This window comes from Trichoplusia ni, chromosome 2 (genome assembly GCF_003590095.1).
Source record: "Trichoplusia ni isolate ovarian cell line Hi5 chromosome 2, tn1, whole genome shotgun sequence".
Taxonomy (NCBI): domain Eukaryota; kingdom Metazoa; phylum Arthropoda; class Insecta; order Lepidoptera; family Noctuidae; genus Trichoplusia; species Trichoplusia ni.
In genome coordinates, this window is record NC_039479.1 from 17500750 (window position 1) to 17516072 (window position 15323).

A 15323-nucleotide genomic window follows, 5' to 3' on the forward strand; every position below is an offset into this window, starting at 1 on the left:
CGCGATCAAAAAAGAAGTCATGTAATATTACTAAATGTTATAAGATGCCAATTATAAACCACAAAGGTACATATTAATATCGTAGTAATTTTAAGTAAGAACTGCTTCATGGTGAAAAAATGTGGAATTTCAATGAATACGAAGTAGTAAGATCTGAAAAAAGAGGAAGACTTCTGAGGATATTTAATATTTGTACATAAAATTATGGTCTTGACAAATGCTTGGCTGATTTAAAATAAGAATACAAAATAGATCACATTGATAATACATGAAATTGTAGAATTGTTTGAAAGATTCATTGACTATTTTATTTAATACTTGATAATATTTTTAGAACGATTTGAAATTTGTGTTTGTTGCCTGGGGACCACTCGTCAATAAACCTTCACAATACATTACGTTAAGATCGCACATGCTAACAGAAGTCGAAGTTTTTATTTCCATAGGAAAATGTTAAATCTAAAACTAGCATAACAAGTTACAGAATATCCCAATCACTTATACATAATATTTGAAACATTTATATCAAAATAGAACAAATGCAAAGTCTTATAAGTATAAAATTAGGAATACTATCTAATGTTTAGTACTCACCCTCAGCTGTTGTATCTGCATTAGTTAATCATATCCCGATAACACAAGCGTCGCTTAAGTAGTTTCTAGTATTTAATCTATAAGCGTTTACCTGATCTATCAAGTCTTTAAAATTAAATTATTTCAGTTCGACAAAAGGAAGTATACATAGCTGGTTGTGTATGTACATCTTTGGCCAAAAAAATATAACGACAAACTCATTATTCCTTACTGGCCATGATTTGGTTTGTTTGTACTGTTTACGAGCGACTGCATTAAGTTGTAAAAATAGAATTATAACTGAAATAGCCAACTGCCTGAGCAAATAACGTAACTAGCGTGTGCTGCATTAACACTAATTCGGATAACTCATCCTACCCACACAAAAGTCATTTGCCTATAAAGTAGCGCGTTAGTTTGCGAGTGATGTTACTAGCTGCTTCGTGTGCTGTCGGCAGGCGGGCGCGCGTTGCTCGCCGGCGCTGGCGGCTGGTACTTCGACACCGGGAACATCGGACGAGGTTCGATTGTAGACACGCCGTCAAATCTGAAAATATTGCTTTGTAAATACTTCTGTCAATGCTGTACTTTAGTGACTGGCACAAATTCTTAGCACAGCAATTGTGCTGGGTTATGATAGTTATACCTTATTTTTTGTTACTTATGAATGTCTAGAAGAATGCAAATAATTACTTTGTAGACGAACAGTCGATTAACGATTGTCCATTATTGCTCTTGATAGCTAGTTCTTCATGAATTCAGATATGCATTTATCATATTTACAACTTTTACATAGTTAACTTACTTGTTGCTCTTGTATTTGTCTGGCACAGCTTGGTAGGGTTGTTGCGAGGCGTGCGAGTGTGTGCGTGCCAATTCACGTAGACACGCGTCGAGATCATCTAGAGAGTAGCCTGAGCAGGTCACAAGGGCTGCAGGCCACGCGGCCGCGGCACATGACGAATGTATCCGGGCCTCTTTGATGTCACGCGTGTCCTTTTCACGTTCTTCCCCGGTGCAGCGGTCGCAGTGGAGGCAGTGACGGGCAGTCGCGAGAGCACTCGCCGCGATGATCGATGGCTTGAACTGCAGGTATGGGTCTGCCTCCAGTAGGCAGAGCTCAGCCAGATACTGTTCGAAATTAAGTTAATGTTATCATATCTTCTCAAAACTAGACTAACAACAGGAAGGAAATCCTACTAAAATGTAGGTGCTATCTATTACCCTATTGACAGAGTTCAAAATATTGTTTGATTGAAGCACACAAAAGGGATCATAACATGTAACACTATCTAAGATTACTTATAGTATAATGATATGTACAGTGTAGTATAGAATAGTATAGCATTCAGTATAGAATAGTAACATGTACAGTGTGTATATCATTCTTAAAGTTTAAGTAATAATAATATCCTATTTGTTACTTACAGCAGCCAGATGGAATGTCTTCTTAGAAAGTCCATTAGATATACAGTAGTGGGAGAGGAAGGCCAGTGACGTCGGTGTCGAGAGGTCGAACGACAGGACCTTCAGGATAAGATGTTCCATACGCAGGACCTCGCGCTTTGTGTATGTGTCGTCAGTGATGTACACAAACTCTGATACTTCTGGGGGATATACTTCCTCATATTTCCTGATATGATAATGAAATATCAATGTCTGTTTTAGTATACTTGTAAAAGTGAACTGAGGATATTGACACACCCACATAGCTCAGAAAAAGGCTAGATTAAAGAAGAGAAAGTGGATGGCAGATCCCTCAACAAAACAAATTTATTAGTCAAATTATCTTATCTATCTGTTTTAAGTCTACTGATTTAGTCTCACTTTGAGACAAGTTACAAGTAGAAATACATTCACTTATCAAATATAGAAAAAATGTTTTCTTTTTATTTATTTACAAGCAATCTAAATGATGCCATAACATAAATGACCTTCAATACTTACGCAGCAATGTAAGTTGCAGCTGTGCCCACAAGTTGCAGTTTAGTACGCACAACACTCATGTAAGACAAGAAGCGGTCTACATAAGACACAGCAAGATGCAAAGTCTCACTTTGCTGGTTGTACTCATCACATACTTCAACGAGCCAGTCAATGAGGATTGACCGCATGATGTGAGTGATATCAGGCTGTTTGCGCATGTAGCGAGGGTTGGCTCTGTTCTTAGCCTACAATAAAACAACTTAAATGTATTTGTGTAAAACTATATGGCTATGGCTAGGTTTGATAGCAACATTATCTGCAGTTAATGTGTACTTCATATCATCGGTAAATGTTTGTTTGACTTAATACTTTGAACTATAAATGTGGCCTCTTTAAGTGTTAATAAAAATTGAGTTAAAACATTTTCACTCACAAAAGAAATGTAATCCTTTGCAACTTTTTTCTAGGTTAAGACATGACTTTAGAACTAACAACAACTTGACCTAATTTGTTGTTACAAAGGTCAAAATTTAGTTTGCTGATATCACAAAAAAAGCTAATAATACTAAACAAAATAATAACCATTATAACATTAGCAATGTAGCAGAGAATTGAGGATGGTTTTTTATTCAGAATATAAGATTAGAAAGATGTAGGTAGATTTAAGGTTTTAATATGTTTAACAAAACAGTTTGGGACTTTTTTCAGAAGTAACTTTAGAACCTCAAAACTAAGAATTAAGTCTCAATAAGATAACATTACCTCAATTTCCTTCATGTATTCATAGATGTCCTGTCTATATTCAACAACATGGAAGAACATCTCCCGATCGGTCTGAGCTGTGGTAGCATCGTCTTCATCATCAATGATCTGGCTTTCATTCTTCGATATGGACATAGAGAGCACACTGGTGTCCACAACTGACATTGGAGATTCCACAACATTTTTCTTTTCTTGTAACTGGGGCCTAATGTTGACGAAACTTCATTAAATCACTATGGTTGATTATTGAGTAGCTTAAGGTTTGTTTGTAGAAACATTTAAAGTAATTGAATAATGTAATTTGCTTGACTGTTGGAATCTTGAACTTTTTCACAAGAATTTTAAATTGCAAGTTTCAAACAGTTGTAATTTCGTCATCATATACAATACATAATTTAGGGCTTAAGTTATTTAAAACACAAAGATTCCTTGTACGAAACATTACAAATAGAGGTTAGTTTTCAAAAACTTACCGAACTGACGATTCTGTGAGCCGATCTGGTTTTTTCTCAACTTGTGGGCAGAGACCTTTCACGTCACTGCTGATGAAAATGCTATCTTTCTTAGTTTCTTTAGCGACGAATGGTTTGAACGTGTGCTCCCGCTTTTTGACCTCAGCCTCCGTCGGTTTGTCTTCGTAAACACTGAAGGCGCGAAATTGCGCCACAGGTGGTACAATGTTCTTTTCATTTTTAATCTGGCGCATTGTCCTGTTATCATCTTGAACTTTACAAGGTCCATTCGTCAATCCCGGCTAAAAAACGTAAAATATGAGATAAACAGAACAATAACTGGGCTTTATTGACAAAATGAAGATACTCACGAGCTTTATGTTCCGACTTTGGTTGCACGCGAACTGGCTGAGGTCACCAAGGGCACGCCGCTGGTTTGCAGTAAATACATCTGCACTGTCTTTTCTAAGCCCCAAAGAGGCATTTTCTTGATCTTCGTGTATTCTAAAAGCCATTGCCCTCGCTTCCGTAAACACTCAACGAAATACTAGTAACCAGATCAGCTTAACGCGGGCAATGCGAATGCAGTAATGGCAACCGAAGCGGAACTGAGTAAATTTAAGAAACTAAAGACACATTTTGAGATTATATTGTGAGTAGTTTTAAAGAAAATCGCCGTTTGAGACAAAATCCACCCTCGAAACGCAAGCGAAGCGTCAACGGACAACAGACATTTTAGAAGTTTCAGCTGTTGCAGTTTACGTTATTCTGTTGTCTATGTTAATTTGAATTTGAACCAATGGAATCCCGTGTAGCAGGAATTAAGTCTATACTTAAAGCTTAGTCTCTGGAAACGAGAAACCTCTATGCTTTTTGCCGTTTTAGTCTTTGCCACAAGAATGCAACGGTTTTCTCAAAAAATACGACTTATCAAACGAATAACAATTTCGATAAAAAAATCTGAACTTTATATTCTCAAAGAAACAAGACGAGTTTAAAATAAAAGAAGTGTCATATTAAACCTTACAGATCTTACTGTAATAAGCAGACACTCGCCTATACAAACGTAAAATTGAAACAAGTTTTATGAAAAATAGTACATGATTGATATTTAAAGATGTGATAGTAGTTCATTTGTACTCATATAAATACAATTCTTAAACTGGATCGGTCAAACACAACTCGAATTATAAAATGTAGAATTTAAAGTGTATTGGTTCAAACGACCAGCTCACATTTCTTTAATAATGTTATCTAGTAATGTGGATTCCGGCAAGGTATAATTTATTTCAATTTTCATAGCCATAAATTTTTGATACTAATTTACCATTAAATGAAATTCACAAATTAAAAATTCGATTTGTCTATCCAACCTGAATACCGGTCTGTCTTTCAAGCTATTGCTGATTTATGAAATAAAGTATCTTACTTAAATCACACGATACCCAAAACTAGTAAGCGACATATGTTTTTGACATAACCATTTTACTCGGTACTATAATTTTGAACCTTAAAATATTCTCATAAAAGCGATTATATCTTAGCAATGTACCACGTCAGTCAAAAGTCAAATGACAGTTCCAACTTCATCATTTTACTGAGCAGTTAGCTAGTAAACATTGGTATATTTGGTATTTTGTTAAACACTGCTGGCCTAATAGTAATTGTATGGCTTAGTAAACTTATATGAGGGAACTTAACATAATAGAAAATTTTAAAATATGTCAAAGTTACTATTAACATTGTGTTTTGTTCTTTGGTATGGCTGTGATTCAAGTTTTGCTGTTAGAGTGTACAAGAAGTCAGATATTTTGAGACTGAGGTAAGTACAGTTTATCATGATTGTTAAATCTGCCTTGTTAACTTTACTCACCTACAAGTAGCCGGTATTCGCCACTTCGCTCCGATTTTTAATCACTTGTAGTTAAAATAAATTGTATTAACAAACGAGTGTGGTTTGTTGATTTTTTTCATAAATGCAGTGACTTACTTATTCTAGTTCTTTTAGTTTATTCAATTGAAGATCTTCTGAATACTCTATTATTTAAAGAAAACATTCCTAGGCTTTCTTTACTTAGTATTTGTATATTAGTGACCAATGCCACTTGAAGTTCTTTTAGTAACTCAATTAACCCTTACTTTTTTATATTTTAGGGAAGAAGTCAGAGACATGTTCCAACATGCATACGACAGTTACTTAAGATATGCATATCCATATGACGAGTTGCGGCCACTCAGCTGTGACGGTGTAGATACTTGGGGCAGCTACTCTCTAACCCTCATAGATGCCCTAGATACATTAGCTATCATGGGTAACTACACAGAGTTCAATAGAGTGGTTGATATAGTACTACAAAAGAAAAACTTTGATGCTGATATTAATGTGTCAGTTTTTGAAACTAATATTAGAATTATTGGAGGATTGTTGAGTGCTCATTTATTATCTCATAAGTAAGTATACACTGTTTTTAGTATAGTAAAAAAATGCATATATTACTTGCATAAATAATTCATAATCATTGCAATATTATTTGAAAATTTAATATCAAAGATATGTCTTTTTTCTGTTAATTATTTTATTTTCCAATTTTTTTTCTAACAATTTTAAAATGGAATGAGTGAAGCTAACCAACTCTACTCAAAATACTATTTAAACCAAATATCTAATAGTTGTATTTAATACAATTTCCAGAACTGGTATGAAATTAGAACCAGGTTGGCCATGTAATGGGCCTCTCTTGCGCCTAGCAGAGGACGTAGCTCAGCGACTTATTGCGGCTTTCGACACTACTACTGGCATGCCATATGGCACTATAAACCTGAGGTCAGGAGTACCACCCGGTGAGACCAGTGTCACTTGTACCGCTGGAGTGGGAACATTCATTATAGAGTTTGGAACGTTAAGCAGACTTACAGGAGACCCCTTATATGAAGAGGTATGATATTGCCCATATACAAACTTATTACAAGGACTTAGCACAGACCACCTTTTTTATTTACCATTCTAACCTAGGGGTTGATGTTAGATTTTTTGTCTAGGAGACAGTAAACATTACCTAAAATTTACTTTTAGGCCAAAACTTTTATTGTTCAGCTAGTAAAATATATTTTTCTTTCATCATCACTGCCACCTGTACTCAGTTCAACAAATTTCTTTGCTTATCAGTCAATGTAATAAAACTAATTACAGGTAGCATACAATGCACTACAAGCATTATACCATTCGAAGTCACCGATAGGTTTAGTTGGTAACCACATTGACGTCATGACGGGCCGATGGACAGCGCAAGATGCAGGCATCGGTGGCGGAGTGGACTCATACTATGAATATCTAGTCAAAGGTAAAATATGTTACATCATGTATTTCTCCACTATTTAATGGATGTTATTATACATAGAAACCTTCCTCATCAATCACTATCTATAAAAAAACCGCATCAAAATCCGTTTCCAAAGATTAAGCATTCGAAGGGATAATTATAGGGACAGACAAAACGACTTTGTTATTGCTATATACTATGTAGTGATGGTCTATTTCAGGTGCAATTCTATTAGAACGGCCAGAACTAATGTCGATGTTCGTGGAAGCGCGTAAGGCAATAGAAAAGTATTTGAAGAAAGACGATTGGTTCGTGTGGGCTACAATGTTGCGGGGACACGTCACTCTACCTGTCTTCCAATCTTTAGAGTCGTACTGGCCTGGTGTACTTAGTCTAGTTGGTAAGTATTATAAAAAATAAACTATATTCATAATATATAATAACAATGTAAAGTTTAAACTTTGAGGCATGAAAGCCAAGTTGGATCTTGGGTCTTTAGTCAACCTCTTGACATAAATCTGTTGCAGTGGTGATTTGTGTCTCAAAAACAAACTTACCAAATGTTTAGGTTTTTCATTTTGGATAGTGGATCAACACTAAAAAGTAGGAAAGATCATAATCTAGTTATTTGCACTGCTTTTTCTGTTCTTATCCAACTAATTCTCTGAAAATGCATAATTTTCTGCCAGGTGAAAGCGACACGGCAATGCGTATAATTCACAACTATCACAGCGTATGGAGACAGTACGGTTTTACACCCGAAGTTTACAATCTCGGTACGGGAGAAGCTTCATCTTCTCGAGAAAGCTACCCTCTACGTCCAGAACTCATTGAATCCATCATGTATCTGTATAGAGATACCAGAGACCCGATACTGTTGCAAATGGGAGAAGATATACTAAGGAGTATACAACATAGTGCCAGGACGCCGTGCGGGTATGCTACGGTAAGCGTTCGATAAATATTCCTGATTGTTTATTGATTTACAGTAATTAATTCAACGGTTTGACTATCCCAAAGGAATGCAATATAAAAAATGATTATCCAGTTGATAATTAACATTAATTTTGGGTGTGCATTAAAAATACGATATTATATAACTGCTATGCTTTACATATTAACCCATTTTATAGTTTGCAAAAAGTTGATCAAATTTTAAATTATCTTTTTGCTGTGTCATGTCAGTAATCCATTAGGATCCTATATAGCTCTATAATCTAAAGTGAATATTTAACCCTTTATTTCCAGATCAAAGATGTAAGAGATCACCGGAAAGAGGATCGCATGGAATCGTTTTTCCTTGCCGAAACAACAAAGTATCTGTACCTACTGTTTGATCCTGACAACTTCATCCACAACCCTGGCGTTCACGGCACGGTCATCAACACTCCCAATGGAGAATGTATTGTGGATCTCGGCGGATATATATTCAATACTGAAGCGCATCCGATTGATCCCACTATGCTTTACTGCTGCCATGAGGCTAGACAAGGGTAAGATATTTTTTTTATAATATTTATAATGAAATCTATATGGAATTTGGAGTTAGGATGCAAAGAGAAGGATAGAATGTTTTGCTGTTTTGACCTAGCTGTTTTTTACAGGATTAATATAAGTGAGGTTCATAGAATATATCAGATGCTAGAGGATGAAGACAATATAAAATTCATGACGACATTAGAAGGCTCAGAAAATAAAGATCCAAAAAATGAAACAGTTGCTTCTGAACCTAAACAAGAAGAAGCTAGTATTCCAGAAGAAATCAAAGGAGAAGGAACAGTTGAAAAAGTTGATCAAAATCAAGTTCTTATAAAGACTGAAACGAGAACTGGCTATGTCAACATTGATGGGACAGAAAGAGAAAAAACAAAGAATGAATCGACCCTTAGAGATTTAGTTAAAGAACGTATCAACAGTTACTATAATGGTACTATTCCAGAAGCTGATGTAGAAACAGTTCCGTCGTCGTCCGAAAATAATACTCCCGCTAACTATGAAGGGAAATTTGAGGTCGATGATATAATTGTCCCACAAAGCCAGCCGGAACAGGAACCACTGCAGACGCCGAGCGAAACGAAAGCTAAGGAGACGTTTAAAATATTACCAAAAGTTATACAAGACTTTTTAAGCAGTGATTGGAAATCCAAGACGAAATGTGAGCCTCAACACATGTTAGAACGAATACGTAAGGAGAATAGATATCCACCTCACCCGGACTATAACAAATACGAATTACTGTTAACGCCAGCGCCATCGTTTTTACAGAGGATATCATTAGCTGGAGAGTTCCTAAATAAGAAACATCTTGAATTGTAATTGTAAACGTAATTTATTTTGTTTTCTGTTGAAGTAAAATATTTATTGACACATCTCTGGTACCTTTTATTTTTGCGTTATAAACATATGTAAATCGTAAGTCGCTAAGACCCCGTATCCTACATAGTTTCCTCCATCGCTCATTATAGCTAATAATTGCAATATAATAGTTTCGGGTCCGAATCGATACGACGATTTGAAATTAACAATACATGTGATAATAGAGGTTATGAAGATAAATAGAATACATGGAATCCCAAACAAGTAGTCAAAAAATGCCTTTAGTAAGTATATTTTGTGTTTTTAGTCTGCCATGTTAAACAGTACTTAGAAAAAGAAATAAGAATAGCAGCGTCCGTCATAAAGTCAGATCTGACACTTTTTGACAATTCCGAATCACTATGAAAAAATGTAAATAAAATTCCAGTATGTACAAAATGATTTAAAAAAAACATAAAAATGCCTACGTACCCTCTGGATATGAGTAGCCTACCAGCGAGTCGTAAGGGTGCGTTGGAAGGTGGTGTGTGGGAAGCAGAGTGCTCGATGTTTTACCGCACGTTTATGTTATCATGTCAGATCTGAAAGCTACTGTATCTGAAGAAAATACATTGTCTGCGAAAGGATACAAATTACTTAAATTTTTAGGTGAAGGAGCATATGCTAAGGTATTTACCGTACCACATACAACTTGAAAGTGAAAGTAAATACTTATTCATTGGAATACCCAAATTATCCATCACCTACACTTTTTATTATTTGCTTAATAGGTATATTTAACTGAATTTGCTGGAAAAGACGAAAACCACAAGGCGTCCCTCGCATGTAAGGTCATAGAGACTTCGAAAGCTCCAAGAGACTTCGTCGTGAAGTTTTTGCCACGAGAAATCGATGTACTTGTACGCTTGAATCATCCGCATCTTATTCATGTACACAGTATATTTCAAAGGAAAACAAAGTATTACATTTTTATGCGATTTACTGAGAACGGTGATCTATTGGGATATGTTTTAAAAAACGGCTGCGTGTCAGAAAACCAATCGAGAGTTTGGTTTCGGCAGCTCGCGCTTGGCTTGGAATATCTTCACGTATTGGAAATTACGCATCGCGACATTAAATGCGAGAACGTCCTCCTGACGGCGAACTTCAACGTTAAAATATCAGACTTTGGATTCGCGCGGTTTTGCGTGGATGAAGACGATCATACTGTTTTGAGCGAGACGTACTGCGGGTCGATGTCATATGCAGCCCCGGAGATCCTCCGCGGTAAACCTTACCTGCCTAAACCGACAGATCTTTGGTCTTTGGGAGTGGTTTTATTTGTGATGCTGAATAAGTCTATGCCATTTGACGACACACGAATGCGAAAATTGTATGAGCAGCAAATGGGAAAAAAATATAGGTTCAGGTCTCGAGTAGCTAACGTCATCTCGATCGAGTGTAAAACCATCGTAAAGCATTTACTGGAGCCTGATCCAGGACTTCGCCACAACACCACACAGGTGCTCAGCTCTGATTGGATTGCTATGGATAGTAGACTGACGAGTGAGTTTATAGAGGAGTCTTAATTATTATGTCTAATACTGACATTAACCTAGCTCCGGGCTTACGACTTTTTTGTCTCCATACCGTAATGCCTTGGGTACCACCTGCGTTGTATGAGTACTGTATAATAGTTATTTATAAACAATCTAGTTTTCAAAACTTATTGCGAGTTCTTCCTTTGTGTCGATGGTTTTCATTAGATCTGACTAGCCAACACCTATGAGACTTTAAGTCTTCCGAGTTATAAGGCCTAATATTCGAAAAAAAAACACCTTATCCTTTTAGTTCCGTAGAATTCCAACTAGGTTTTCAATACTCTATTATAGTAAGTAAACGTTTTCTTTTGTTTGTTCAACTTGCTCCCCGATAGCTTTAAACGCAGTAGAAGCAGCAGCACTTAAGCGCGCAAAAGAGGAACGAGAAAGGCTTTCGGAAATTCGTCATACTCCACATAAGAGACAAGGCGATATTTTAGAAGGACCGACAAGGGATTCAGCGTTTAGGGTAACTAGTATTTGTGTGGTCTTGTTAAAATTAAATGCAGAAATTTGTTATAATTGTTTCTCTTATCTTTTCAGGCAAGTGAAATGATAAAGTCTTTAGCCAATATAACGTCTAAACAAAAAAAGTAGATGGAAGGTAGATCTGCGGTGGGTACAAATGTGTTGTTTACTATGCTCGTATGCATGTACCAATCAATAAATCTAATAACTTGAAACTATATATACTTCTTATAGGCTCATCACATGGAAGAAGAACTAAGACTTACTGGATCTGAACAATTAACTCTGGCTACACGAGGTTACAAAATGATAAAGAAGGTTAACGAAGGATCGTACGCTAAGGTAGCATTTAATAATTATATTTTCGTCACATCTTATCTTTACTAGTGTTTCACGCTATTTAACATTTTCGAAAAAACAACAGGTGTATCTAGCTGAATACAAAAATCCTACGAAATCAGATAAGTTATCTGTGCTGGCTTGCAAGGTAATAGACACAAACACAGCCCCGAAGGACTTTGTGAAGAAGTTTCTACCGAGAGAAATAGACATGTTAATAAAATTGAACCATCCACACCTCGTGCACACTCACAGCATATTTCAAAGAAGATATAAATATTTCATTTTTATGAGATTCATGGAGCATGGCGATCTTCTCGAGTATATTCTGCAAAAAGGCGCCGTACAAGAAGATCAAGCTCGGATTTGGACGAGGCAACTAGCGCTCGCCGTACAATACATGCATGAACTAGAAATAGCACACAGGGATATTAAGTGCGAAAATGTTTTGCTCACAGCTAATCAAAACGCGAAGCTGTCAGACTTCGGTTTTGCACGATCATGTGTCGACAAAAAACTAAAAGACATTCACAGTGAGACGTTTTGTGGTTCTTTATCTTATACAGCCCCAGAGATATTGCAGGGCTCGCCGTATTTCCCCAAGCCGACAGACATATGGTCGCTGGGAATTGTCGTCTACGTTATGCTGAATAGAGCAATGCCATTCGAGGACAAACATATAAAACAATTGTATCAAGCACAAATTAATAGAAATTGGAAGTTCCGCTCACGATATGTTGATGCCCTTTCAGACAATTGTAAACGGTTGGTGACATTAATGTTAGAACCGAACTTTCAGAACAGAATTAAAATTGATCATATTATAAACAGCGAGTGGATAGCGATGGACTCGAGATTATTAGGTAAATACCATTCTTGTGTCATTATATAGGAAAGTATTTCGAGAATACTATAAATGTGAGAATATTGTTCTAGAATGGACGCCACAAGAGACTCTAGCTTATAAAAAGGCGAAAGAGGAAAGACTTCAACTTCAAAAGAATTTGGAAGGCCCAGAACCTCCTCCTCCTAAACCACCAGAGCCACCAAAAGACGTAAATGGCGTGCCGGACACATCTATAGTAAAACCTGATGTTAACAGCTCGACAACTTCCTGGTAAAAACGACTATGATTAATTTACATCTTAAAATAAGCTATCAAATTTGTTATCAAACTATATCTTAGTAAACAGCTCATGACCGCTTTCGATAAACTCGAATTTATTATAATAGTAATCTATTAGTACGGAATCTTAGCCATTTCTGTTTTACTGGAACACGTTAGTGTATTCGAGTAGGCAGGTATAAATGTACAATTTCGGGTGGGTATCCCGCTTTACTTTTATGACTGCGATAACGCAACTTTTCCCGAATACGCGAGGCAAGATTAAAATAGGTTCGTTATTGAGGTCTTGTCACTTTAGGACTGGTATATTGCTTTATGACATAAATATGACATGTGTTGACAGATACCTGAATACATACGTACATTTCAACATTTACAGTACAAAAACTCCACTAAAAATGAATATCTATAGACCATAATATTTCCCCACTACAAATTGTGTACAGTATGTTACCGTTAAAAGTGAAAATGAAGTAATAATTGTTTGAGAATGTAACATAAATGGGTCCTGCTACCGAGAAGGTAGATCTTAGCACAACACAATCCGATCTCATGGTGTTACAAGAAAAAGGATTTATATTGGAGAAAATGGTCGGAGAAGGTTCATATGCTAAGGTAAATGAAAATATGTACGAATTTTTACATCCGTTAAAGTTAATCTAGTAAATTGAGTATTTAAAAAATAAATTACGCTTTTTGCAGGTTTACAAAGCGACACATATGGTAGACGAGACTCGGCACGCTATAATGGCTTGTAAAGTGATAGACACAGCACAAGCCCCTCGTGACTACCTCACTAAATTCTTACCACGCGAATTAGATGTTCTGATAAGAATCAACCACCCTCACATAGTGCATGTGTCCAATATATTTCAACGGCGCGCTAAATACTTCATTTTTCTACGTTTCGCAGAAAACGGCGATTTGCTAGATTTTTTGACACAAAACGGCGCAGTGCCAGAGAATCAGAGCAGGCTATGGATGCGGCAAATTTTGTCGGGAATTAACTACATACACACTATGAACATTGCACATAGAGATCTGAAATGTGAAAATATATTAATAACATCGAATTATAACGTGAAGATTACTGACTTCGGTTTTGCCCGTAACGTGCGGTCCAAAGATCGCGACATTTTGAGCGAGACGTATTGTGGTTCTTTGTCCTACGCAGCCCCCGAAGTTTTGAAGGGTGTGCCCTACTTACCCAAATTTGCGGATATGTGGTCCCTCGGCATCATTCTGTACACGATGCTTAATAAAGCACTGCCGTTTAATGAGACGTCTGTCAAGAAGCTTTATGAGAAGCAGGTACTCTATCCTAACATTTTCTATGCATCAATTAGTTTTTTTTTATTTACGCACATTTAAAGAAGCTTATTTGTCTGTAAGGTGATGCGTAAGTGGCGTTTTCGTACAAGTGTAGTCAACCAACTGTCGTCGGAATGCAAACACCAAGTAACTCAGCTGATGGAGCCTGATCCCAAAAGCCGACCGAGCGCTGGAAGCATCTTTAACGGGCCCTGGATTGGGATGGACCCGAGACTTGCTAGTAAATATTTATCACTTCTTCCAATGGATCGTGGAACTTAGGAATGTAGAAAGGACAGCAAGGCATTATTTGACATAATAAATTAGGTATCTAACAGTTTAAGACAAGGTTTTTAGAGACACTTCCCCCTACATATCTATGTTCCATATTCGAGACGCTTCAAAGTGATTTTGGTTTATATTTCAGTGATTATTCGAAACTAATATGTATTGAATTTTATAGAGTTAACATTTTTAGAAGAATCCTTGCTTAAACAAGCACAGGAGGAGGCACAAAAGAGAGAACGTGAAGCGGAAGAAGAAAGTGAGGTCGAAAGAATAGCAGAGTTACGTCGCAAAGGACGTGGTAAAGGTAATTAACTTTATAATTGTAATCTGCTCTACACGAAAATGGGCCGTATGGCTCTTGTAATAAGGTATATATTCAATTAGTTGATACTATTACTGTGACTGCTTAGTTAGTTACTCTATGTACTTACTCATAAAGTAAATATGTTTTTCTCTGTTACAGAGGGCTTAAAAGTATTGAAAAACTCTGAAGCACTCTATGACAAATCACAACAATTATTTGAAAATAAAGAATATTAAAAAAAAAATGAAAATCAGTAATTGTGTTCATTCTGTATTTATTAAACTTTTAAAATTCTATATTTTATATTTTATTAAGGTATTGTAAAAATTGTTTTAATACGTAATTGTACAAAGACTTTGTTGTTTTAATGATATACATCGGTGAAATTATTCACTCACTAGTTTATAACTCGTATTTATAAAGCCTATGGAAGACGAGGGACTATCGTAGAGGGCTTACATCATTTATAACATTTGGCACAACGTGTTAGGAACAGGATTATGGATAAATCTATTGTTTCAAAAAATCTGTAAACGTTTCAAAAAACAACGAAACTAT

General features: G+C 36.2%; 4 protein-coding genes across 6 annotated transcripts; 3 read left to right on the forward strand and 1 right to left on the reverse strand.

Moving 5' to 3' along the window:
• Nucleotides 1–168: 168 nt before the first annotated feature.
• LOC113508488 (cyclin-A2-like) lies at nt 169–4457 on the reverse strand. The gene is made up of 7 exons (XM_026891559.1): nt 4085–4457; nt 3735–4015; nt 3262–3466; nt 2521–2744; nt 2002–2206; nt 1379–1704; nt 169–1120 (listed from the first exon to the last, which is right to left on the reverse strand). Exons 1-7 carry the CDS (start codon nt 4226–4228, stop codon nt 1006–1008), a joined length of 1500 nt encoding a protein of 499 aa, XP_026747360.1. The 5' UTR covers nt 4229–4457; the 3' UTR covers nt 169–1005.
• Nucleotides 4458–5287: 830 nt separating this feature from the next.
• LOC113508487 (ER degradation-enhancing alpha-mannosidase-like protein 2) lies at nt 5288–9404 on the forward strand. Its single transcript, XM_026891558.1, has 8 exons — nt 5288–5535; nt 5868–6164; nt 6406–6649; nt 6904–7054; nt 7254–7433; nt 7723–7979; nt 8282–8526; nt 8638–9404. The coding sequence occupies exons 1-8, from the start codon at nt 5435–5437 to the stop codon at nt 9347–9349; spliced, it is 2187 nt and encodes a 728-aa protein (XP_026747359.1). The 5' UTR covers nt 5288–5434; the 3' UTR covers nt 9350–9404.
• Nucleotides 9405–9481: 77 nt separating this feature from the next.
• Nucleotides 9482–13861, forward strand: LOC113508493 (testis-specific serine/threonine-protein kinase 1-like). Of its 3 annotated transcripts, none has more exons than XM_026891565.1 (6): nt 11322–11398; nt 11473–11544; nt 11632–11739; nt 11822–12599; nt 12673–12853; nt 13776–13861. In XM_026891565.1, coding segments are annotated over exons 2-6 (1086 nt in total). In that variant the 5' UTR covers nt 11322–11398; nt 11473–11526; the 3' UTR covers nt 13777–13861. The 3 variants fall into 3 exon arrangements, with proteins under 3 accessions (XP_026747367.1, XP_026747366.1, XP_026747364.1); XM_026891563.1 differs by lacking the exon at nt 13776–13861 and adding an exon at nt 13242–13312; XM_026891566.1 differs by lacking the exons at nt 11822–12599; nt 12673–12853; nt 13776–13861 and adding exons at nt 9482–10017; nt 10120–10894 and having other exon boundaries at nt 11265–11398; nt 11632–11701.
• On the forward strand, nt 13176–15018 carry LOC113508494 (testis-specific serine/threonine-protein kinase 6-like). The gene is made up of 5 exons (XM_026891567.1): nt 13176–13477; nt 13565–14173; nt 14255–14414; nt 14637–14765; nt 14925–15018. The coding sequence occupies exons 1-5, from the start codon at nt 13364–13366 to the stop codon at nt 14999–15001; spliced, it is 1089 nt and encodes a 362-aa protein (XP_026747368.1). The 5' UTR covers nt 13176–13363; the 3' UTR covers nt 15002–15018.
• The last annotated feature ends 305 nt before the right edge of the window (nt 15019–15323 follow it).

Bases quoted from the DNA above. Each gene is read 5' to 3' on its own strand.
- LOC113508494 (XM_026891567.1), top strand. From the start codon at position 13,364: ATGGGTCCTGCTACCGAGAAGGTAGATCTTAGCACAACACAATCCGAT. The intron at 13,478-13,564 runs GTAAATGAAAAT...CGCTTTTTGCAG, and splicing joins GAGAAGGTTCATATGCTAAG to GTTTACAAAGCGACACATAT. The intron at 14,766-14,924 runs GTAATTAACTTT...TCTCTGTTACAG, and splicing joins TCGCAAAGGACGTGGTAAAG to AGGGCTTAAAAGTATTGAAA.
- LOC113508493 (XM_026891563.1), top strand. The intron at 11,740-11,821 runs GTAGCATTTAAT...AAAAAACAACAG, and splicing joins ACGAAGGATCGTACGCTAAG to GTGTATCTAGCTGAATACAA. The intron at 12,600-12,672 runs GTAAATACCATT...ATATTGTTCTAG, and splicing joins GATGGACTCGAGATTATTAG to AATGGACGCCACAAGAGACT.
- LOC113508487 (XM_026891558.1), top strand. From the start codon at position 5,435: ATGTCAAAGTTACTATTAACATTGTGTTTTGTTCTTTGGTATGGCTGT. The intron at 7,980-8,281 runs GTAAGCGTTCGA...CTTTATTTCCAG, and splicing joins CGCCGTGCGGGTATGCTACG to ATCAAAGATGTAAGAGATCA. The intron at 8,527-8,637 runs GTAAGATATTTT...TGTTTTTTACAG, and splicing joins TGCCATGAGGCTAGACAAGG to GATTAATATAAGTGAGGTTC.
- LOC113508488 (XM_026891559.1), bottom strand. From the start codon at position 4,228: ATGGCTTTTAGAATACACGAAGATCAAGAAAATGCCTCTTTGGGGCTT. The intron at 2,745-3,261 runs GTAATGTTATCT...GTTTTATTGTAG, and splicing joins AATACATGAAGGAAATTGAG to GCTAAGAACAGAGCCAACCC. The intron at 1,121-1,378 runs GTAAGTTAACTA...CAATATTTTCAG, and splicing joins GACAAATACAAGAGCAACAA to ATTTGACGGCGTGTCTACAA.